The 24,877-nt window shown below is 39.8% G+C and overlaps 1 protein-coding gene across 1 annotated transcript in view; it reads right to left on the reverse strand.

Annotated features, from left to right (window-relative positions):
* Positions 1 to 24,877, reverse strand: part of LOC122871869 (zinc finger protein GLIS2-like) — a 31,679-nt gene that overhangs the window by 4,067 nt on the left and 2,735 nt on the right. Inside the window, exons 2-6 of the mRNA XM_044187384.1 lie at positions 11,062 to 11,250; positions 8,644 to 8,843; positions 5,951 to 6,136; positions 4,868 to 5,001; positions 3,993 to 4,111 (exon numbers count right to left, since the gene is read on the reverse strand). Coding sequence (XP_044043319.1) covers positions 3,993 to 4,111; positions 4,868 to 5,001; positions 5,951 to 6,136; positions 8,644 to 8,843; positions 11,062 to 11,227 — 805 coding nt within the window. The 5' untranslated portion in view covers positions 11,228 to 11,250. The remainder of the gene's footprint in view (positions 1 to 3,992; positions 4,112 to 4,867; positions 5,002 to 5,950; positions 6,137 to 8,643; positions 8,844 to 11,061; positions 11,251 to 24,877) is intronic.

A 24,877-nucleotide genomic window follows, 5' to 3' on the forward strand; every position in this document is an offset into this window, starting at 1 on the left:
TACTACCTGGTGGCATGATCACAAAACATGACGCACATACTGAAAAAGAAAAGGTATGCAGTTTAAGGAGTGTCTCCTGTTAGAGACTTGTGATCCTTTTTGTAGGTGTCAGATAACTGACAGTAAGCAGAGCGGAATGTAACAATATATCTATGAAAACACTCAGGCACCATTAAAGGTCCAGTGTGTAACATTTAGGAGGAGCTAGTGGCAGAAATGGAATATAATATTTCTATGTATGTTTTCATTAGTGTATACTCACCTGAAAATATGAATTGTTGTGTTTTCGTTACCTTACAATAAGCTGTTTTTATCTACATAGGGAATGGGTCCCTCGGGTCATTGCACCTGATGCCCCAACAAAATGTGTTTTTCTAGCAAAAGGAATTGCAGAAAACCAAAATAAAGTCTTTACATTTAGAACCTTAACAGAAACAAATAAATATGAAGTGAATTCTCATTTTATGGTATATCTTTTTCAAACTACTTTCAAACTAAATCTACTAGTACTAGTCTGTGGAAAAAATTGCAATGATCTTCTCAAAACAGACACTGGAAGAATCTAGAAGTAGCGAGTTTCACACCATGTTTTTATTTTCACCTTTTAAAATCAACAGGATAAATCCCACCCTAGTATGTTTTTCAAGCTCTGCAAAAGCTAAGTAAAAAAAAACATCTTCCACAACAGCTTTGCCACCTTTACGGTCTTTAGAACATCATTTCAGGGATCAGACAGGGTGGCAATCTATTGAAACTAACCTCAGGTGCAAGCCAACTTTACTTTGGTATGCATTTTATTTGTGATAATGGGTGTTTAATTTGTTATTTAAAGGGTCATGTCATTTTTTATAGTTATATTGGGCATGTTTCAAGTAATCTGCATATTAAGATTATTCAGATCAGTTAAAATCAATCAAAAGGACAACTTCTTAATGTGTTGAAACTAATTACTCGCAAGAAGTTAATTTGTATTGAAAACTGGTGAATCTATTGGCTGATCATTCCACCAGTTTTCAGTTCCAGCCCAGTGATCTCTTACCTTGTCTTGTTTGGAGATACTGAAACAAGACTGGGAACAAAGTGGATCATCTCTCATCCCACTGGCAGAATACTTTCAGAATCTTAAGTACATCATGAAGGCTGAATATGAGACAAAAGGACTTGTTGATGATACAAGTTTATTCCAGTCTCAGCATTCAGTTTGTTTCATGTTTTATTTGACTTCTCTCTGCAGTTTAAAGGAAAAAGAGAAGATAAAAAGTCGGGCAAGAGTCACTGGTTTTGTCATGCACTGCCTGACAGTAAAAACACAGCTGCAACTCTGTGGTTCCACATGCCCCTTCAAGGACAAACACCTTTTTGTGAAAAAATGTGATGTATCTTGTCCCCTTAGCCAAGGGCCTAGTTTCCACTGTTTCACCTTTAAAATTGCAGTGAATTGCTTAAATCACGCTAAATGAATTAGCGCTGATGAATTTAATAGGTTCCTACTGTCTACAAACACAAGAGTTTTTGTCAGCGCACACACAGAACGGACAGCTAGAGGACCGTAAGGAGATAATCACTGAATTTGACAAAAGGTGTAATGGATTAGAATCGCTGACCCCAACTTTTTAACTTTCAAGATGTAGAAACTGGCAATTCCTACAACACATGAACTCACCACAGCACAACAACAACATCAGCTGCGCAATCACAGGTCAGTCTGCCCGGTACCTTTCAAACCAAATTCAGTAAAAGCTGATAAGCAGGAGTGAAGAAGGAAAACAGTAAACTGACCCTGGCAGCACTGGAGGGAACACAAAACACAATATCCACATAAGCTACAGAAGAGATGGATTTTCACACTTCTGGGTTCATGTCACGGTCACACTACAGTACGTGACTACTTAAAAAACAAAACTCTTTGTCAGCAACAACAGGCAAGGCAAGTTTACAAGGGAATTCAAAGTGCTTTACATATGACAGAAAGGGATTTAGAAAATATATAAAAGAAACAGAGTGAAGAGAGATGCATTTGTTTGAGCCGTTCAAAAATACAACACCTAAAAAATGTAAGTTGTGTAATGACAGTAGGTTACATTTAAAGGGGCAACCACCGACTTTACACATTAAGATCAGTTTACCGATCACAAGGAGTACTACTCAACGTGTTAAAACATTTGCATGATGTTTTCTGTGGCTCTGAGGATGCTCTGTAAAATCCAAAAAAATAACCCAGATGATGTCATATTGATGTCATCTGAGTTAGCAAGCTTGTTCTATTAGAAACTAATTTTAAACAGAAACCCTGCATTACAAATTGAGGGTGTGGAGTTTGAAAGATGCAGGCATTTACCAGGCAGGGCAAGAAGACTATAGAGTTGGATTGTGGGAAATGTAGGATCAAGTTATCTTAGCGTTGACCCAAACTAGGAGCTAAAAGTCAGGATATCTCAGCCTCTGCTGCGTTGATTTTGATCGTTCTTTCTTATTTGTCTCTCGCAAGCCCCCCAACTTTGATTCAAATTTTCATTTTTACACCATGTTATGACATTGTGTGTCATAACATAGTCCTAAAAAGACAAATGAATTGCACATAACTACAAGCTAAGCCAGTAAAACCAACTCTAACTTCTTGATACATAAACTTAGAGTTGGTTACTGCTAAAACCATATCTCCTAGACTTTAATTTAAGTTTTTAAAATTTTGTGACTGACGTTGCAAAAAAATATATTAACAAATATATATATATATATATATATATATATATATATATATATATATATATACATACACACATATACCATACACATAAAAAAACAACTTCGTCCTTCACCCTCCGCGGGTGGTCTCATCCTTTGAACCTGGGTCTTCTACCAGAGACCTGGGAGATTGAGGACTCTGCGCAGTATCTTTGCTGTTCCTAGTACTGCACTTTTCTTTTCTGAGATGTCTGGTGTTTTTCCAGGGATCTGCTGTAGCCATTCCTCCAGTTTGGGGGTCACTGCACCGAGTGCTCCGATGACCACCGGCACCACAGTTGCCTTCACCTTCCAGGCCTTCTTCAGCTCTTCTCTGAGCCCTTGGTATTTCTCTAGTTTCTCATGTTCCTTTTTCCTGATGTTGCCATCACTTGGTATTGCCACGTCAACCACAACGGCTTTCCTCTGCTGTTTGTCCACCACCACAATGTCTGGCTGGTTCGCCATTACCATTCTGTCAGTCTGTATCTGGAAGTCCCACAGGATCTTGGCTCGGTCATTCTCTACCACCTTTGGAGGTGTTTCCCACTTTGACCTCGGGGTTTCCAGTCCATACTCAGTGCAGATGTTCCTGTACACTATGCCAGCCACTTGGTTATGGTGCTCCATGTATGCTTTCCCTGCCAGCATCTTACACCCTGCAGTTATGTGCTGGATTGTCTCAGGGGCCTCTTTGCACAGCCTACACCTTTGGTCTTGTCTGGTGTGGTAGATCTGGGCCTCTATTGCTCTGGTGCTCAGGGCCTGCTCCTGTGCAGCCATGATGAGTGCCTCTGTGCTGTCCTTAAGTCCGGCCCACTCTAGCCATTGGTAGGATTTCATGATATCAGCCACAGTTATGTTCCGGTGATATATATATATATATATATATATATACATATACATATATATATATATATATATATAGACACAGGCAAACAAATCACAGTATAGAGTATTGATACTCTAGAAGATTAAAACATTAACAGAACAGAAATTAACTCAGCATTTCTAACTCTTCTGACTGACACTAGAATTGTCATGGTTTTGGGTCATGGGTTTTGTTGTGCTGCCTCATGTGTCTTGTGTACACATGAGGCAGCGTGTGAACACACTGTCTGTGTGTCCAAATACTTGTTAGTAGGATCAATTCATTGTTGGTTTTGGTCTTTTAATGGGATTTGTTGGCAATAATATAAATATAGAATATCCCCACACTTCTCCTTTTTAAAGCTGCCTGGTTGCATTTTCTTTCATTGTGAACTCACCTGTGTGTGAGCGGGTGTGTATCTTCAGGTTCTCTAGACGTGAGAAGCTCTTGTTACACGTGGGACAATGGTGTGGCTTCTCATTGGTGTGTGTGCGGATATGAATCAGCATTTTATACCTATGAAACATCAAACATTCTGTTTATAGAATACACACAATCCGTACTGTTATGTTGCTTTTGCACACTTTGCATGCAACCTGGGATATTTTGCATGGGGGATGATGAAATAACACAGATGCCTTACAATATAATACAACAGATACAACAGATGTGCAGTTAAAACAAATCTGGTGAAGAATATACAGTAATGTGCTTGTTTAGACTCTCTTGTTGGTATAGTCTGGAGCATTGTTCAGCAAACATTTTATTTCAGTTGGTGTTTCTCTTTGCTGATAGAACTTGGCCAGCCTTTGGCAAATGTCCTTATGATCTGAATTTTAAACCTGACACATGCCCCAGCAATTTAGACAGCTGTTTGGTCACTTTATGCTAAAACTCTCTTATAAAAACAGTGATTGTTGGACCCCCATTAAAGTTGATACATACAGATAATTTGTATTAAACCTGTTAAACCTCACTGAATTGCTGTGAGCAGGCTGATAGGGACGCAGCAATTCAGAGATATTGTCTGAGGTCATCAGGAACCAGGAAGTTGTTGGCCGTTGGTGGACACTTGTTTATGACATTTTATAAACGATATAAATCAGTTTATCAAAAAACTAATCAACAATAATTAACTGACAATAATCATTAGCTGCTTTTGTAATTGTGATTTACAGAAGTTTGCTGGACATTTTTTTAACTGCAAACTACAGCTTAAAAATAACTTATTGTTAAACATAACACTTTTCAGTGAGAACAGTGTGAACATACCTGGCATTGAAGCCCCTTCCATTACGAGCACAGCCCTCCCACTGGCAGCAGTACCCAGAATCCTTTTCAGGCTTGACGTGGAAGTCGTTGATGTGATCCACCAAGTCCTGCAGTGAGTCGAACAGCAGGTGGCACTGGAGGATAGAGAAGGAGAGAGAGATTATACACTTACTGAATTCAGTTGATGACAATACTGCATACATCATTTCTCCAAATTAAATTTCTTTTTGAGAAGTAGTTAGTCCTCACACCATACATGTTTTATGTAACTTCAGATCACAATTTTATGGGTTTTATTTTTAATTTAAATTTTTAAACTTTTAAATTTTAAATGGCTTGAACGTTTTTTTGGGTTTTTTTGGACAGTTTTGCTTTGATCAAATCAATGCTGCAGTAACTTTTTAGTTTTCTTTCGTCATATTTGCAACTTATCGCAACTTTCCATACAGTGTCTAATTATTTGCTGCTTGAGTTTTTATATTGTGAAGCACTTTGTAATGATTAATTGTTCAGTCTTTAAAATTTCAGAATATACTGTAAAACCACAATTTTATAAAATGAACAATCCAAAACCCCAATAAATTCAATTTCCAATGATAATACAAAAGAAAAAAAGCAGCAAATCCTCACATTTTATATGCAAGAACACATGAATGTTTGGCTTTTTTACTTGATAAATGAATACAATGATTAATCGAGTGTAAAGATTGTTTTCAAATGATCATTTCAGCACCAATTTTTCGTATTCTATAGTAACCTTCATCCTTTATATTTTGTTCTCAGCACCATCTAGTGGTCAGAGTAATAGTTGCAGTCTTTTTCATGCAGCTGTCTATGGTATTCTTACATTAGAAATCCAGTGCATCTGATTGACTTATTGTTATTGACTGGGGGCTGGATTCTCATCTGAGACTTTTTATTGTATTTTGTGTGGGATCTTTGTAAATAAAACCTAATGAAGTTTGTGGCAAAACGCACAACTGCACTTGTTATTTAATAAACATAAATTGGAAATAATACTGACAAAAACCCCTCAGTGTGCACTGATTTATTTTTTGTTTTTGTTTTCATAATTATATTTACCTTCCTCCAACGGCAGGCCAGCTGACCATCCAATGAGGGCTCTGGTGAAACCTGCTTCTCTCTGTTCTGACCAATGAACATGGAGGAGGGAAAGCTGTATGCCCTCGGTGGGCTTCCAATTGGCAGATAAAACGGATAACCCTGCGGTGAAGCTCCGCCCTCCACACCTCGATGGCGAGCTGGTTCCTGAAAGAGAGGACAATGGAGAGAAAGGTCACATCACCCAAGGAAGACAATCTAATGTGTTGCTATCAGAGGGGGGGATATTGGGGATTTCTTGACTGCAAAGCCACCATTGCTGGCAGATATATCTAAATAAACTCCTATTTTAACACTAATACAATCTATTCAGTTAATTTAATAGGAGCTATATGAAGCTATTTGTTTGATTCTGAATTTACTTATGTAACGGCTGCAAATATGTAACACAGCAAACAAACAAAAAGCTTATTTAGGATATTTATCTGGTGTTACTACAAGGCTAACAGTTGGGGTAACATTCTTAGAATGATGCGTGAACTCTCCCAAGACAGAATAACATATGTTTTCCCTTTCTTCCCTTTACCCTTTCTGCATTAAGTTGAACAAAAAATATGTTATGTTTGGGTTTTTATTTTACAATTTTCCTTAAATATCGGGGGGATATATTTGTCCAGTGCACCCTGCAATAACATGAAGCATAGCATAGCATGGCACTGCCGTTCTTGACCAGTGGAGACTGACATGAAATGGATCTCTTGTCTTTGGGAAATTTGACACAGTTTGTTAATAGAATGACACACATGGCTCAATGTGTCATGGGTTATACCTTTTAAATAATTTCCTTTGATGTTTTCTTTGTCTGGCTGTCCATTGGCTATTATCTACTGCCTATCTATCTAAATAATTACAACAAATTGGCTTAAACTGGTAGTTTTAGTAAATACTTGACTTTTGACTGTGGAAGATGTACAGTAAAAAGAATAAGATAATAAGACGTGAAAAAATGGAATGAGAATGAAAAATGTCAGAGACTACACCCTGAAATGTGAGATAAGGACTGGGCCTAGTATTGAACCCTGTGGTACCCCACCTTTGACCTAACTGAAAAGAAGAATTATACATAATAAAATTATAGTCTTGGTGCAGTGCCTCTGCTCTTGAAATATTACTAGTTTGTCTTGTCTACTTTGAGGACTGTCACTGTTGCTGGAGCTTTACCATCCATTTAATATTGTCAAAATGGTTGTTTAGGTGCTATACTGCTTGGCTAAATACTATTAAAAAAAAATAATACTATTAAAAAAAACCAACTTGGTCTGTATGTATTCATGGATAAAGAAATCAAGGTGTTTTTTAAAGATGGTTTGACGTTCTGCATGTTTCAAATCAGAAGGGAAATTGAAACTGATCAGTTAAGTGAATTATGAACAAAAAACTGCTGCTAACAGTTTCAAAGACATCTTTAAAGTATGTCTGGGGGACATCATGAGTGTTCTTCATGGTCCACGTTTAATGTTATAGACAAGTTAAAATCGGTACTTTCTGAGCTATAAGATTAACCTGGTCCAAGAGGGGAGATTTGATGCTCTAACAAAGAAGCTGTGTGTTTCATGTTTTACCACTCAAGAATGGCTAGAATTTGATTTCGACAGAGTCACTGAACGGCTGTGTGCAGACACGGCACCGACAAATTAGATTCACTCCCAGGATCCCAATTCAATTCAATCCTGTTGAAGAAGAGTGGAGCACATTCAGCCACAATCAGTAGCTGGATTATTCTGAGAAGACTGCTGACATGAAGATACACACCTACACAGAACAGTCTTCCCTCAAGTGTTCCTTTATGAAACAAAAGAGTTTGATTCTTATGATAAAATTTAAAGTGGCTATAATCTTATTTTTAATAACAATGTATCAAATGACAAAGTGAAAACAATGTGAAAGGGGTCGCTAACCCCTAACCTACAGAGAATTATTACCTGAATCTGCAGCTCCCCTCGGTTTTACAGAGCTTTATAGAGAGTTTCAGCTCATTGTTTAGCCATCCAGCCCGCAACTTTACTGCTTTGGTTCACTTTCAACGCTCTTATAGCGTCATTTTCAGCCACCGCAGGCAGTTGTTTCCAGTGAAAAAGCTCAAAAAACCCACTGTACACTACCTGAAGCTGTGAACAGGACAGTGGCTTATTCTGAAGTTGATTAGCTTTTATAACGTTAAAAAGTGAGCTTTAGAGGTGTTGGTAGCCAGATTTTGTTACCTTTGGACAGAGCCAGGCAAGCTGTTTCCCTGTGTCCAGTCTTTACGCTAAGCTAAGCTAACCGGCTGCTGGTTGTAGCTTCATATTTACAGTATAAACATGAGTGTGATATCGATGATGTAACTCTCTGCAAGAAAGCAAATAAGCATATTTCCCAAAATGTCAAACTATCCTTTAACCCACAATGACACTTGTTATATGCCACTAGTGTGTGTTGCCCTATAGTGTTTAATAGTAGTACCAGATGGAGGTGGTGAGGCTTTTTGTGTGCTCAGTATCCTTCATGGAGCCACACTGTGCAATGGGAATGGGAAAATCAAATCTAAAAAAAATCCACTTTAAAATGACAAAAGCAACTGTAACTTATGTTTAAAGAGGTATCGCAAAATACTTTTATGATTGGAAAAGCAGCAATTGGTAGTGTAGTCTCACTGTGCAAACGCCTGGACTCACCCGTAAGAAGAGATGTGGCTGAGGGCTGCTGCTGTTGTGAGGGGACTCCAGGGGTGAGGAAGGGGAGAGGGAGGAGGGGGAGGAAGGAGACGGGGAGAGGGAGAAGGAGGAGGCATGGCGGGAGGAGGGTGACAGGCTGAGGTCCATGGCTGGAGGACTGAAGCAGGACCCGGGTCGTTCTTGAGAGGAAGACTGGGAATCTGGAGATTAGAGTTAAAATGGGATGATGTCACATTTGTCACACTGAACTACAATTTGTCCATACAGGACTCATAACCAGTGTCGAATTGTAGTGACTGCACCTATTTTAGCTTAGCTAGCTCATAACTGAGGTTTAAAAGTTGCTCTGTGCGATGTTGGGCTGTCTGAAACAAAAGTTGACAATCGTGAGAGAAACATGGTGAAATCTTCCATTGACGATCCAAAACTGGCCAATATGGACATATGGTGACCAAAGATGGCCAAAAACTTTGGACAGTGTCAGAAATTTAGGACCATATTCTCACAGTACAATGCCGCTACACCCCACATCTACAAACCATCCTGAGTATGACATGAAATTTTAAATAAAGTTTAGAAAAAAAATGTACACATACAAACCAAAACGATGATGACAAAACAAAAAATAAGTCTGACAGATTTTATTAAACCCATCTCGCAGGCCCCTTAAGAAGAGGATTTTTTTAAATCACACAAGTATGTTATCTTGTTTTGTTGCTTTATATGAAGTCATTTAAATAAACAATAAAAAATTCCCATTGTTACCTGAAGTACCTTAAAGCTGCATTCATTGATTTTTGGCCACTAGTTGTCAAAAGAATTCCAAAATTGATGATACATGGCTCCGGACATATTACTGACTGCAGAGAACTAAAGTGAAACCATAATTTCTGGGTATTTTTCCAGGAGTAAGAAAACCTCATTCAGAATCGCATTCATACAAGTAGTGACACAAATTATTAAAAATCCAGTAATGGAACATCATCTTACTCAACAGTATTTCATGTAGTTCACTCTGTATGTCTAGAAAGGGAGGAAGAAAAAAAGATATAATGTTGTTTTGATCTAATATTTCTGTTTTTAGCTGCCTTTAATGAACATCATATGCCATTAGCCCAAGACCGTCACAGGTTAAACGTCACTGACTTGACAGAAGACGCCAGTGCATTGGCGAGTCGAGTGGCCTCAGCTAAATCAGCTGTCCATAACAACACCAAGACAGAGAGGACCAAATGGTGTAGACATTGTGGAGACAGCAAAGATTATAGCTAAAGTCAGAGAATTGACTTCCATGGATACGGAAGAAGAACATAATTATGACTTCTGCTGCGCTGGTAAATTTTCATGGGAGCTGTAGTTTTTTTATACGCTAACAAAGTAATCGTGGTTTAACGTTATTATATTTACAAAGTTTTCAACTTCTAATAGCAAATCCTGTAATGGGTACTCATTTACTTCAGAATATAGAAAGTAAAATCCAGGAACATGTTTCACTTTTCAGAAAGATAGATGAAAGAAATGCTGACTGAGTTACAGAAACTATTTACTAGCTCGGAGGTGACGTCAGGACTTCAGCTCTCTATAAATTGTTACGGGTAAATCGTGGTACTGACCACCTGATTAATTTAAGACTGGTATTACTCTCATTTTTGCCTTGGTTTAGTCGCTATTAACTCTAAAGAAAATGTGGTCTCAATGTTGATACGTGATACTGAACCATAAAGCAAATTTACCCTAACAACAAAACAGTTAAGAGGGTAAAAATCTAGAGCTGCAGAATTGGGTAAAAACTTGGTTAGTCAGTATGAAGGAAAATATGGATTAATATTGCTTTAAGTGCACAGTTTTCTAGTACAGCCCATCTTGCTGTTGGGAATCTTCTTGAAAGTACTTGAAGGACCCATAGTGTCCTTGTACCTTAATTTGGAAACATTTAGCTACACAGAACCAAAGAGAGGGCAAAAGGGCATTATTAAACAACAAGAAAATATATAGACTAGACAATAACAGCAATAAAACACATTGAGCACTTGGCTGTAAAGTATGAAGTTATACAATCCATCCAGACTGTCACAGAGGCCATGTTGTGGTTATGTTTTGGGTCACTTCATGTCAGTGTCATGCTCCTCTTGTTATGAGCCACACTGGCAAATCTGGGAACAATGCATGTCTATTGGAGGACAGAAGAGAGCTATCATTCAATGGCTTTACAATATTAAGTTGCTGGGAAAGTGAGAACACAGAATCCACTTATTATACTATTGCATTATCACAGTGATAGTTTTAATCACTGCAAAATGGCATCAGCAAAGGCATGTCATTTGTATTAGAGAGAGAGGAGAAATGATGGAGACTTCCTCGATATGTCTGTTGATAAGAAAACTATGTTGTGCTTCAGTTGTCCTGGTTAACTCTTACCTGGGGAGGAGGGTGGAGAGGGAAAGGTTGTGCATAGCAGGCGTGGTCGTGTGGCACTGAGAGGGGCACAGATAGAGGAAGGATAAGCCCTCTTTCCCAATCTCACCGGACCATCTGTCCGTCCTGAGGGAAGCTTCAAGTCCAGCGGCTCGTCCAATGACAGCATGGCTGCTGGTTACTCCTGCCCGCCTGAGGAGAGAGAACCAGCATGCAGTCAAGTGGTCATAAATAACTACCAATATCCATTTTCGATTGAATTTTCCATGTATCAGAAATGAAACTCTTCGTTATGGGCTATTTTATCTTCGGATCTTTGCTACAGTATTGCCTTCAGTTATGTTGATTACCTTGCCAATGTGTGTTTTTGAAGGTATCAGTGATTTTTCTTTTTCAGTTTCTTCTGTGCAGTTCTGTTGTAATCAAAATGTGTTTTTGGATTCATTCATAAACCAGAGTTAATTATCTTTTTGGCAATTTGGCATTAGCACAACTTGTTGTAAACACTACATTGGCATGTTGTCATCTTATAAGTTGATATGGAGAACTTTGCAAACCACTGCCTAGTCACACATCCACGAGACACGGCAATTGGCAACATTGGCAATTAATGTGAGGTCACTCCTCCCTCTCTTTTAGCTCTGTTTTTGGTCTCCACCAACTCCTGAGGGAAATATCTGGCGAGAGTGAGAGTGAATCACAACAGTAAAGTTGTTTGCCATAAAACCAAAACAACAAGTTGTCACTTTTTAAAAGGTATCTGATGCAAAGATCTGCTTGTAGGAGTTTACACAAAGCACAAATAACTTTCACATGCTCTCTCTGTCTCTGACAGGGATCCGCTACAGGAAGTCCCTCCTGACAGTGGAGTGAGACAAGTCTGATCAGTCAAAACACATTGGCTACCTAGTAATCAAAACATCCTCATGAACAGTCTCTCACAGTGGCACATTGACCAATCGGGTAAGTAAAATGATTTGGCACCAATCTGCCATTGACATCAGTGTACTTGAATAGAACAGGGCCATTGTTAACACCTGTGCTTTTATGACAAGTCAAAATAACCACTGTACCAAAGGCCTAACATGATGTGTCAAATGATTAATCAATCAAGCACAAAGTCCTAAAGGTTGTTTAATTTAGAAAGAAGTTAAGCTTAAAATCAGTTTTCCTTATACAACATTTTTTCTCAAATGAACATAATTAAAATGTTTTACTACTGACACCAGAAAATACAGTAACCTAGATTTACTGTAGCTGTTGTCTTGTCCTAGTCCATGGACTTCTATTCTAGTCCAATCCTGGGTTGTGAATTTTAGTTGTTGCTCAGTTCCTGAGAAGCATTATGATGTGGGTTTGTTATTGTGATGCTCTACATTTCTGTGGCCGGGCTTCACTGAGGAGCTTAACAGATTTTTCAGTAGTTTTCCAACCGAAGCGGTATGATACTCTGGGTGAAGCATGAGACAAAAAGCTACCCCATTCCATGTCTCAACTCGTAAGTTCTTGTTAGATTGAATGACTCAAGACCCAGATATCTGCTTCAAAGGAAAAGAATCTCACAGGAGGAAACCAAAGGGGGGAAACTGCAGTGAAGTGTACCAAACCTGCGTACAAATGCTTGACAGCTGCTCTGAAAGTTGACACAACACACACATTTCTTTTCAGCAACACTGTGCTTCTCACTCACAGAGTTACGCAACATTCATGCCTGAGAGCTGCCTGGCACATCCTCAGTCATCTGTTTTAAGATCATCTCTGCAACTCTAATATCTGCTTAGTTTACCATCACTGACAATCAGCGGAAGCTGCCATCAGTAGAGACTGATACACGGCATGTGCTGATATTATCAGAAAATTCTAGCTTATCAAGATAGTCAATTGAAGAAATTAGGAGTACAGAAATGTCAAAAAGTATATGTTGAAGTAATTTAGAAATCAGGGTTGCAATTGCATAGTTTGTTCACTACTCTATGTGTAAAAATAATATAACTGAAAAACCAACTATTTTTTTCTTTAAATATATTTTATTTCCTCTGACCTTATTAAATCCCAATTTGTAGAAAAGCATTAAAGTAGTAACCCTCCCATTTGCCTCAAACTGGGCTTGAACATTTGTTGAAGGTGACAAAATACAGAAACTAGCATAAAGCATTGTTATTACACCAATTATGGAAATATTGCAAGTATTAAATGTTGTATGGGCTACGAAGGAACAAAGGTATATTCCTTTTGTTTGCCAAAAACGTATTTACAGACGACAAAATGTACAGCATGTTATCAGAATCAGAATCAGAATCAGAAATACTTTATTGATACTTTATTGATATATATATATAGATATACCTATATCCTACAGTTCTATACATACATACATAGGTACACAAGTTGCCGAGTTTTGGAGATATTAGCCGTAGAGATTTTTGAATATAATGGAACTAGATGGCACTTGGCTTGTGGTGCTCAAGATAATCCACATATTTGTTGTGAGCAGTTAGTAATAGGGTCATGATTTCTGGTATAAATGTGTATGAGAGAATGTTTTTTTTTTTGGTGCTCTGAGCCCCACAAGCCGAGTTCCATCTAGGAAAAATATGTATTTTTGATTTTGGGGTGAACTGTCCCTTTAACTTAAGTTTGGAAACAAATCTACCTTGCAGGCTTTTCACTTTCACTTGAAACCTTACACCCACAGCACTAAAATGTTTCAGATATCTGTTTTTATAGCCAGTTGTTATATATTTAGCCAGTATTTGCCTCCACTGGAACTCCTAAATGGCACCAGACGTGGGTTGCAAGTAGATTTGTGACACAACTGCAAAACCTCTATTGAGTGTCTCACTATATGTCTCTTTAATGATTGCTAGCAGTAAGAGTATTTTTAATTTACTTTCACTAACTGGATTTCCAAACACAGTCTGGGATTCAAACTGGCAACTTTCCAGCTACATGTACACCTCTTTAACTTCTAAACTTGCTGTCACCACAGATTCTTCCACAATCACCGACAGGATCCCCCGACATAATATGAGGCAGAGGCTAAACCACAATGAAGTCAGTGTTTAGGTCCTTCTGCCAGCCTGCCAACTACTTCACCACACTGGTTTCACATTCCACAGCAACCTTGCTGACTTCTCTCACACACACGCTGCTATTTGGAGGAATTGTGATGGCACGCACATACAGGACCATATGTATCCAGACACGCATGCAGTCTGAAGTCACACCAGCAGGCATGCGCAAAACTCATAACCACATGTGAGCCCCCCACCTCCAGCAACTCCTCCCCCTCTTTCCCCTCAATGACCTGCCTTTGGGCAGCATGCCCGGACCCTCTTATGGATCCCCTACTGCCAAGCAAAACACATACTTTGACTATTCACACGCTTGCACACAAACATTTGTACTTGTGCACACATGCATGCACACATGTCACATAATCTAAACAAACTTTTCTATACTTGTGAGGACCCTCATTGACATAATGCATTCCCTAGCCCCTAAGCATAACCTTAACCATCACAACTAAATGTCTAACCCCAACCCTTAGCCTGAACCTAATTCTTAACTTAAAGGATTTAGTGACATCTAGCGGTGAAATTGCAGTTTGCCATTTGAATACTGCTCACATCACCCTCCCCTTCCAAGCGTGAAGGAGAACCTATGGTGGCCGCATAAACTCACTAAAAACACGAAAGGCGCTATCTAGAGCAAGTGTTTGGTTTGTCCGTTCTGGGCTACTGTAGAAACATGGCTGTTCAAAATGGCAGCCTCCGTGGAAGGGGACCCGCTCCCTCTGTAGATAAATCGGCTTATTCTAATGTAACGAAAACACAACAATTCTTATTTTCAGGTGATTATACACTAATGAAAACATACTTATAAATATTATATTCCATTTCTGCCAATGGCTAATCCTAGTTGTTACATACTGGACCTTTAACCTTAAGACCATGTCTTAACCTTCAAACAGTCTTTTGAAGTAGTGAGGACTGGCCAAAATGTCCTCACAATGCAGAAATGTCCTCACTACAATTGTTAAAACTGAAATTGGTCCTCACAAAGATAGCAATGCAAATCCCAACACACATACACACACAGATACATACACAGTACATGTGCATGTGCATTTATAAGTTTGGTCACACCCATATTTTGAGGACTGCAGCTTTTAAGTGGGCTTACACAACAGTATACCCATGGACGTACATGCAAATAACATCAATTCACACTTAAGCAAACAACATCAGCAGAAACTAAACACTTTGCACACAGATGTATGTAAAAGTGTTCACACATACAGAGCGTTGCTGATGCCCCTATGTCTTCAGGAAAAAGCAATGCCCTTGCCTATATACATTGAGTCACATCCAAAATGTGGTGCACCGGAGCTCTTTAGTGCACACAGTATATACATATACACTTGCAACATGCAAATACACGCCAAAGCTCTCTTATAAATTATAGTTTCTCATTGAAACATAATAGAAACTAAATATTTTTTCACACAATTATATGTAAAACTGTACAGACACACACACAGAGTGGATGCCCCCCTCGGGTGTAACATACACTAACACACATACGAGAGTCACAGGAAACCTTTGCTTCCACGGTTCCCTGATCTGGCCTCTCCCTCCCCGTTTTTTTTTTTTTTTTACTCCTCTCTCTCTACTTCCCTCCCTCTCACTCCTTCCTGTGGTTTTCCTCTCCCAGTCCTCCAGCAGAGCATACCTCTCCTGTTCTCCTCCCCTCTCCTCTGCCCTCTGCACCTCCCACTCCTTTTTCTTCTCTCCAATTTGTTATTCTCTAGAGTGTTTTTTGAACTCCCTTTTCTATTTTTCTTCAATTTCTTGTCATTCTGTTGTAGTAGAAACACATAGTATCACTCTATAAGAAATCATTCTTGCCTTCAGGGTATATTGCTCCCTCATGTATGTATATGTTATGACACATAATTTTTCAATAATTTCCTCCTCATTCTGGTCTTTCTCTCTCTCTTCTAAACAGAGAATAAATCTGGGGGTGAAATTGAAAAGATAGAATCTCAAGTTTCTCAAATCTTCAGAGGGATTGGAGACTTAACTCTGTTTTTAAAAGTTGGTATTTCAGGGGTTTTTTGAAGAAGAGGAATGGATTTCAGTGGGAGGGAGGAGTGGCAGAAGACGGTCCATCACTCCAAGAACGATGTCAGTCCTTGTTTTTTAGGGGTTACATCCTTTGATCTTTCCATTCCACATCCTTAAAAGGTATTACGCAATGCCACTGCAACAACGAGGATGACAGGAGGCTTTGTTTTTGTGACTTGGAGGCAAACAGAGACAGGAGGACTGTAAAGGCTGAGGTGCATTCATGACAGATAGCTGGAATTGGCTGAAACTGGACACCTGTTTGAGCAGCAAATAGCAGGGAACATTTCAATGGATAAAAACAAAAAGACAGCGTGGTTTGCCTTGAGGAGAAAAAGGAATTCTAAGGACATTGAGATGGGTTGAGAAGCATGTGGAACATCGCAGGGGGTTCCTCTTACCACACAGACTCTGGTGAGATGGAGACAACAAGCGAAACATACTGTAGTTCTCGGAGGCAAATGTTTTTTTTAAAGAAAGAAGACAAACAAGAGTTCTTCTTTTCTTATTGACATCCAAGTATTTTTCAAAGTACACAATGTGTTTTGACTGTTTTCAAGGGTCCAAGCCTACATAGATCATCCAAAACAGTAATGACCATATCATGTTTCAAACTCAAGTCACAAAAACAAAACCACCACCACTGCAGTTAGGTGGTTTCTGCCGCCACGGCAGCAAAAGGAAATTTACTGTCAGTGTTCACAGCTTGTGAATGTGTTGAACCACTGTTTTATATTATGTCAGCTCTGATTCACAGCATGTTCTCAGTGCCAGCATTCAGGAGAGTGAATTTCTCTCTGGACAAGAAAAATGGCAACGTACAGGAAGACACAGAGTGAACAGGCGGTGAAAATGAAACAGAATAGAAAAACTGAGAGAAGAAAGGAGGGAGGGAAAGACAGAAACTGTGGGAGGCAGACGTGGGCTCCCTCCCTTTCCACTCCTCACACTTTTCCCATTATTTTGTCTCAGTATTATCCTTGCTCTCTCTCTCTTGTGTTTCGGCAGCACTAAGTGATGCAATTCTGCAGAGCAAGTCTGCAATAGCCACCAGTATAGCCTGCAGTGTCTCTCGCACTGACACTGGCGTCTTTACCATTTAGGAGGGGAGTGGTGGCGGCTGTCAGGGGAGGAGGAGCGGGGGAGTAATCTCTCAAGACAGGGATTATTTAGTTCTTCATTACAAAAATGCTCTTTCCAGACTTTCTGTAAATCTCAAAACGTCTTTTTGAATCACTATAAGACTTTTTAAAAGTTGTTGCAGCAGACAGATTTGATTTTTCTAAAATAAAAACACAGTTGTGCTCATGACTTGCGTGGGTTCTATCAAAACTTCAGAGCTTTGTAGCAGCCAATTTAGGACTGAATATGGTCCAAAACATCAGAAAGGATGCCAGAATTTCTCATTCTACTTATCCCGGGGGGGGGGGTTCTCTCAACTTTCATAAATCAGAAATTATTGATAATAAAGTAGTTGTCATAGTTTAGCCACATCTCTCCTCATATCCTTGTGTGCTCTATTGTAGCTCTCCCCTCCCTGTGTTCCATGTCAGTCCTCTGTCTGCCTCTCGGTGTGTGTATGTGTGTGTGTGTATTGGCCTGGGTGGCGCGCTCTGGTTTTCCCTCCTGCTGATCACCGGCACACCTGATGTTCATCACCCAATCAAGCCTCACAGTATATGTACCTGGCTCTACCATTCAAACAGTGCCAGATTGTCTCAGTGCACCATTGTGGTGCAGTTGCTATGGCCCAAATCTTGACAGAGTTAAATTTCCAGTTGCTTGTTTGTCTCCTGTTTGACCTTGGCTGTCTCTGCTCCAGATTGACTCCCTGCCGGTGACTGCAGCCACCTGTGTGTGTCTACCTGATCTCTGCAGTCTCCAGTCACGCTGCCTTCCCTTCTCTGCCTGCTACACAATCCGAGCCATCTCCAGAAACACACTCTTCACCGCCTCCGAGCCCTGCCGGTCCCCCCCACAGGCCGCCTCGGTACACCTGCATCTCCCGCTCTGGGGGAGCATTCATCTATTAGTGATCTCTGCTTCTGGGTTCTGATCCAACAGTAGTAGGAAGTCAACGTCTTGGTCTTAGTAGTGTTGCACACATGACACTGTAAATTATATATAGCTAATCCTTGACTTAAATCTACGTAATTTTAATATATCTTGCACTAAAGGGACCTTTTTTTTTCTTTTTTTTTGGTGGCGAGTTACTTATTCTTTGTCTTAGATGATCTAGTTTAAAAGCATAACATTTTCCTGTGAAATATTTTAATACAAAAGAGATGGTCTTGTTGTCAGTTATTCTGAATATTTTATTTTTCTAATGACAGAAGCTCCAAACAGCCAGATTGCAATGCAGCCATGACACATGTTGCATTCTCAGTAAGAGACAGAGCTCAATTTTTCTTAACTGCAAAAAGGTACACTGTTGTATCTGCTCTCCACACTTACTGAAACAAGTTCAGTCACAATCTCTAGGTTGTCAAACCATATTATGGAAAATGTATAAAATCGAACTAACATTAGGCAGGTTTACAGGAATTGGTTAATTACACGTTTTTACTGCAAATACTGGTAACTCTTAAGTAATACTGGTACTTGTAATTAACTGAGTATATGAAGTTGACAATTATGTTGGAAGCAAACTGGTAGGATCCTAGGAGGAAATTGCTACAGAGTTCATTCTTAGACAAACAGGAGACAGAAGACAAATATTTTGAGTCCGATGAGAATGATATAAGTTGGGGTCAGTGAAGTGACGCAGCAGGGCTGTAATAAAGGATAAACCCACCTCATCCCCCTTTATCCCTTTGTAGCTCAAAGATTAACTTAACCATGTATAGTCACAACATACATACTTCAAGCTGATACCATTTTGGAGCAAGTTTGTATGGACCATCTTACTCCCTGGCTAAAGTGGCGGCTGCTTCCTTTGTGGAGAACAGACTCAGGAGTTGGAGTGCAAAACAGCTACGAGCAGAGTGAAGATTTGTTGGTTAGCCAGACACTTGACCTCAAATGAATGCTAATGTTGCTCAGTGTTTCCTGAAAGTCTAAATAGGCAATTGTTTGCAAACACGTTCAACAAAACAACTACATGTAGTGATAATGTCCTGCTGCTCCTAAGAAGCCAAAAAAAAATCAATTATTGCTGCTTTAAAGTTTCAGTTCAACACATGGCTAGGCCTGTTTCATCACTTATGTGGTAACAGCAAGCAGCTATAGTGTTGCTGTGTTTGACTGCAGTCTAATATACTTGGTGCACTGATTTAGAACATTTGACCAGATCTTTGTTTCCAGTGTCCTGTCATAAACTAGTATTTCCCATGGCAAAAGTATAAAAGTCCAGAGTATAAAGCTCCATAGGGTCTTTTAAAAATATAAATCAATACAGCTCTGAAAGTATATTTATAGTGTAATTCATCTTTATCATATCATCACTACAAACAGGGAGTTTGGGAGGGACATCACAGTCCTCTACCTGTTCCTGGGATGTACTGAAAGACAGGAAGCAATTATTCCATGGGGGGTGATGCAGTGTGTAAAGATGGCACGCGTGTATTTCATCTTGTACCTTGAATCCTTCTTTTGAACCGATTTTAATCATTCTATTTTTATTTGAACCACTAAATTAAGACTTTCTTTCTACTACTTTTTTCCTTCCATAGTAGCAGATCTTCTACTCTCCTCATTTTTTCTCACTCTATCCCTTTTCCTCACTCAACCTCCACCCTTAATCCCTTGCACCACCACCACTACCACCACCCCACCGTTTGGCAGCGAGACAAGGTCAACACAGAAACCTCCTCGCTTCTCCTCTCTGCTTACCCTCCCTGTAATTCTTCGCACCAGCGGAGCAACATATCCCTCCCCCTCCCCAATCCTATCATCCACCGCTGCCCTCTGACAAGCGAGGGGAAAGAGAAAGACTAAAGATGGAGAAGAGGACGAAGGATAGTTGGGAAAGAATGAGTGCTGATATTCTGGGTTGCGTTGAAAATATGAAGACAGCGAGGATGAAAGAGGGAGGGAACATTAGGAAATGAAAGTCAGAGAAAGAAAGGAGTGGAGTTGGTGGAGAGAGACAGAAAGACTGAGGGAGAAAAGTGTTTTTAACCTTTGTTGTCATGCGAGTCAGACGAGGCCAAGAGCAGTCCCAGAAATCAATCTTTTTTTCCTCTCTCTCTATCACTCATTTTCCTTCTCTTTCTTTCTGCTTTGTCTTTCTCTTTAATTTATTTCCTTTTTTCTCTTTCTCTCTTTCATTCCCTCAGCTCTGTCATCCAGACCTAAAACACACAAACACATGCGCCTCACATTCCTACGTGCAGAGCAGATTCACCCAAATTGTTTCCACTGCGTGTGTGTGTGTGTGTGTGTGTGTGTGTGTGTGTGTGCCAAGCCAGTAAATAATAACCAATCCCAGCTGTACTGTAGGCCGTTCCTCTCATTCTCAGTGGGGAAACAAAGAGGGAGAGAAAGGAAAAGGGCTCCATCAAATAACAGAGTAATGAGCTGGAAAAAAGTCAGCGGAGAGTTAAGCAGGAAGAATTAATAATGTTTTAGTGCTCACAGACATTATGAGTCCTGTAGAACTGGTAGTCAATGGTGTCCACGTATACACGAGTTACATGCCAAATTGGTACAAATTGGATTTTTTGGGAAAAAAATCCAATTTGTAGTCATTTCAGTGGGGCGCTTCAGAGTCAAACCACCTTAATGCTTTTCCATCCTGCCAGCCAGCGGCTACACAGGTAATAAACTCCACAGAACAAACTCCACAAAACAATTGCTCATTAAGTTGGCTTTCTCACACTGGGGAATATAACCTACCAATTTGACACTGATTCTCTGGATTTGTGTGAAGTAGCTGAACCTAATTTTGGCTGAATCTTAACAAAACAGAGTAGTGTTTTAGTAGTAGTGTTGATGAAAACAAGAGTTTTAGGGGAGAACAACAGAGGCCACGAAAAGTCAACAATATAGATAGATGAAGCAAGAGTGACAGGTGGATGTAAATGGAATCAGCAGAGAAAAAAGTTAGGTGTTGAAAGTTAAAAGTTGACTTGAATGCATCATTCAATATATTATTCAATATGATGAAATACAGGGCCATAGCCAGCCCTGTATTAAAAACAAACGTTAACGTTTTGTAACTAAAATCAGTTCATTTTCATGAGATTGCTGTGATTAGCAGATTCCCTCGCGGAGGCGAAGTAAATCCATGTGAAGTTTTTGTGTAGAGTTCAACTTTGGCAAACGTTAGCACACACATACACAACAAGCAGTTACTGGCAGTTACAGTAGCGAACCATTCCTATTGTGACTAGCATGTTCCCAGTTAGCTTGGCAGCCACACTAGCTCACCAACTAACAGTTCACTATCCCTTGCAAAACACCTCATGATTTATATAAAATGCTAACATTCAGTGGCAACGCAGAGGGTAATATGTTTTTTACGTATCAAGGAGAAAAGTACAGGTAGGGAAGTTGAGGTAGTGGCATGTAACATGTCTGACTTTTGTGCAGGAGACACAGGGGTCTGTGTACCATCACAGACTTGCAATTAGCATTCATCTTAATATTAACTGCAACCTTTCATTGCCTAACCTTAACCATAGTTTGTTTGTCATAAAAACAATCTTTCCAGAACCATGTAGCAGATATTGTAGAAAGCAAGAAATGTAAAAATGTAAAAAGGAAATAAATAAAACACTGTCAGTGAATGTAATGCGGGAATTTGCAGAATTGTCCAATGCATGTCTTGCAACTAACTCAACAAGTGGTCAAACCACCAATCTTCCACAACCACCTACAATATTTTGTGAGGATATTATTAGTCACTGTTTTACTTGTTAAAATCAAAGCAAGGCCAATAATACCTACTGTAACCCAGAATTCTAATTAATGCAATCATGTATGCCAAACGTGGTGAGTTTAATCCATTAAATCACCAATGGAGAAAAGTGCTGAAACAATTAATGGCTTAGTTGGTTGAGAGAATATTAATCAACAACAATTTTGATATTTGATTAATCACTTAAGTTATTTGTCAAGCAAACTTCCACACAGCTTCTCAAATGTGATGATTGCTTCTTTCTTCTGCTTTGGCCTATATTAAATTAAAATCTGAAAATATGGTAAATGAAATATCTTTGGGTTTTGGACACTTGGTCGGACAAAACAAGCTGTTTAAAGACATCACCTTTGGATGTGGGAAATTGTGACGAGCATTTTTCACAATTTTTTCTTACATTTTATGGACTAGAAGATTTATTATTTGAAGATGGAAGCATCTGATTACAAATGATCAAAGTATTCTGTAGTTGCAGCCCGAGTGGAGCTAAAAACTTGTTAAGGGTGACATCAAAGCAATGGGTCAACATCATCAAAGAAGCCATGAGAAAAGAGAGCGATGAAAGAAGGGAAATAAGCTAACAGTCTATCCATTGTACTCCACATCTATGGACCACTGGGACACAGAAGAAGTCCATTTCTGATTCTACGCCCATCTTTCATGGCACTTGATCCCCCTTTACAATCATAATTCCCTTCCTTGCCAAGACATCTTTTTTTCTTTATCCATTTTTTTCCTCTGTCTCTGCTCACAGTTCACTCCCTGTCTTTGTCAGGCCTTTTTACGTGGAGGCCAGCATTTCGTTTGCCTTCTTCCTCAAACACAGACCAAAAAGAAAGAGAGCGAAAGGCAGCGAGTGGGAGGGAGGGCAGAAGAGGAGAATAAAAAGGGGGAGAGAGGGAGTAGGGGAGTGATGGAGGGGGGTGTCGGGGTGGGGTTTGCGGAATTTGGTCTATGTTTGGTTTGGAAGTAAATGCCCCGGCACTGGGCTCTCAGAAGGATAATGGAAAAGAGAGGGAGAAGAAAGAGAGGTTTATGGATGTGTGTGTACCCTCACAGGTGGTCGGCACATACTGATGGGGGGGCCTTTTGTGTGTCAAAATGTGTGTGTGCATGTCCGTGCATTTCCTGAATTGTGTCTGCATGGCGGCGAAGCTATGTGTGCTCAAAGCATGTGTGTACATTTGTCTGTTTACTTGCAGATGTTGGCACAGATGCATGTAAGCTTTTAGCATGTAAGAATCAGAGAAGGAAGACAGAGAGAGGAGGTGAATAAGACATTCCTAAGATGGAGGAGGAGGAGGGGGGAGATGCAGGGAGCCAGTGGTTAGTTAGCGGTTAGAAACTAAGAGGAGAAAAATGAATGTCTGGTCCAGGGCTGGGCCCAAAAACGATACCACAACCAGCCAACGAGCCAAGCGAGTGGAGAGGAGAAAAAGTAAAAAAGAGTCATGTAAAAGAGGAGAACCAGGGGAGGCCTCCTCCTCCACCTCCCACCCTCCTCCCATATGAGGCCTGCTAACTCCTGCCTCTGCCGCAGGGGAGAAAATGGGGGAGTGGTGCTTTTATAGCTGAGCTGAACCCGTTGAACCCATCATGTGCAAACAGCAGGCAAAGTATGGAGACAACAGAGGGCCGAGGCCAGCAACCACACAGGGTCCTTCAGTGGGGGTTCTCAGGAGGGCTGGAGGTACGAGGAGGAGGAGGAGGAGGAGGAGAGTGATGGAGGAGGAAGAGGAGAGTCATTGCAGGTCTCCCTCTACTCCCTGTTCAACTATACACCATCAGTTTGGGTTGGGGTCTTTCTTTCCTTCACTTATTACTTATTTCATTTGCCTTTCTTTACTTCACCTTCTTCCTTCTCCATCTTTTCTTCACTTTCTTTCTTTGACTACCTCACTTTTTTTCTTGCACCTTCTTTCACTTCTTTCATTCCTTCTGTTTTCTTTCCTTCTCTTCCTTCTTTCTCTCTCCCACCTTCTGTCATTCCTCATTTTTTTCTGCTAAGTTGTCTGTCCTCCATTCCTTCTTGCTGCCATTGTGTTTCATTCACTTTTTTCTTTCTTTTTTCATTCCTTTCGTTCTTTCTTTCTGTTATCCCTTCTGTCGTTCCTTCTTTCTGTCATGTTTGCTTCCTTAACCTTTATTATTTCTTTCATATCGTATTTTAGCCTGCCCTCTGTCATTCATTTACCATTCTGTGCTTCCTTCATTCCTTTTGCCTTCTTTTTTCTTCCAGACTTTCTTTCTTCCTTCACTTTTATTTTCCTTTCTTTCTGCCATTCTTTGCTTCCTTTGCTTTCTTTCTTTGGCTTCCTTCACCTATTTCTTTCTTTTCTTTACATTTTTCTGTCCTTCCATTCTTTTATCCCTCACTTTCCATCATCTGTTTCCCTCCTCCTGTCATTCCTTCTTTCTTCCATTGTTTGCTTCCTTCGCTTTTTACTTTACTTACTCCCCTTTGTTAACTTCTTTTTAAAATTATTTTTAGAGTACTTAATTCCTTCTTTTGCCATCCTTTCCTTCCTTCAGCCATCCCCCCAGCCATCCCTCCTTTTTTAGGCATTTTATGACTTTACTAGAGAGTTAACAGTAGAGAGTCTAGCTGGACTCGAACCGGGGACATTGCAGTTGGTTGGCGCCATAAACCCCTAGGCCACCAGGGCACCGTCCTTCATTTTTTTTTTGCCTTTTTTGCCTTGATTTCTTCCTTGACTAACTTTCTTTTGCCTCTTTTTCTTTCTTTGGCTACCTCCCCTTGTTTCCTTTGCCCATTTATTTCTCTCTCCTTTTTTTCCCTTGACTTTCTTCCTATCTTCACTTTCTTCTT

This window comes from Siniperca chuatsi, linkage group LG3 (assembly GCF_020085105.1).
Source record: "Siniperca chuatsi isolate FFG_IHB_CAS linkage group LG3, ASM2008510v1, whole genome shotgun sequence".
Taxonomy (NCBI): Eukaryota; Metazoa; Chordata; class Actinopteri; order Centrarchiformes; family Sinipercidae; genus Siniperca; species Siniperca chuatsi.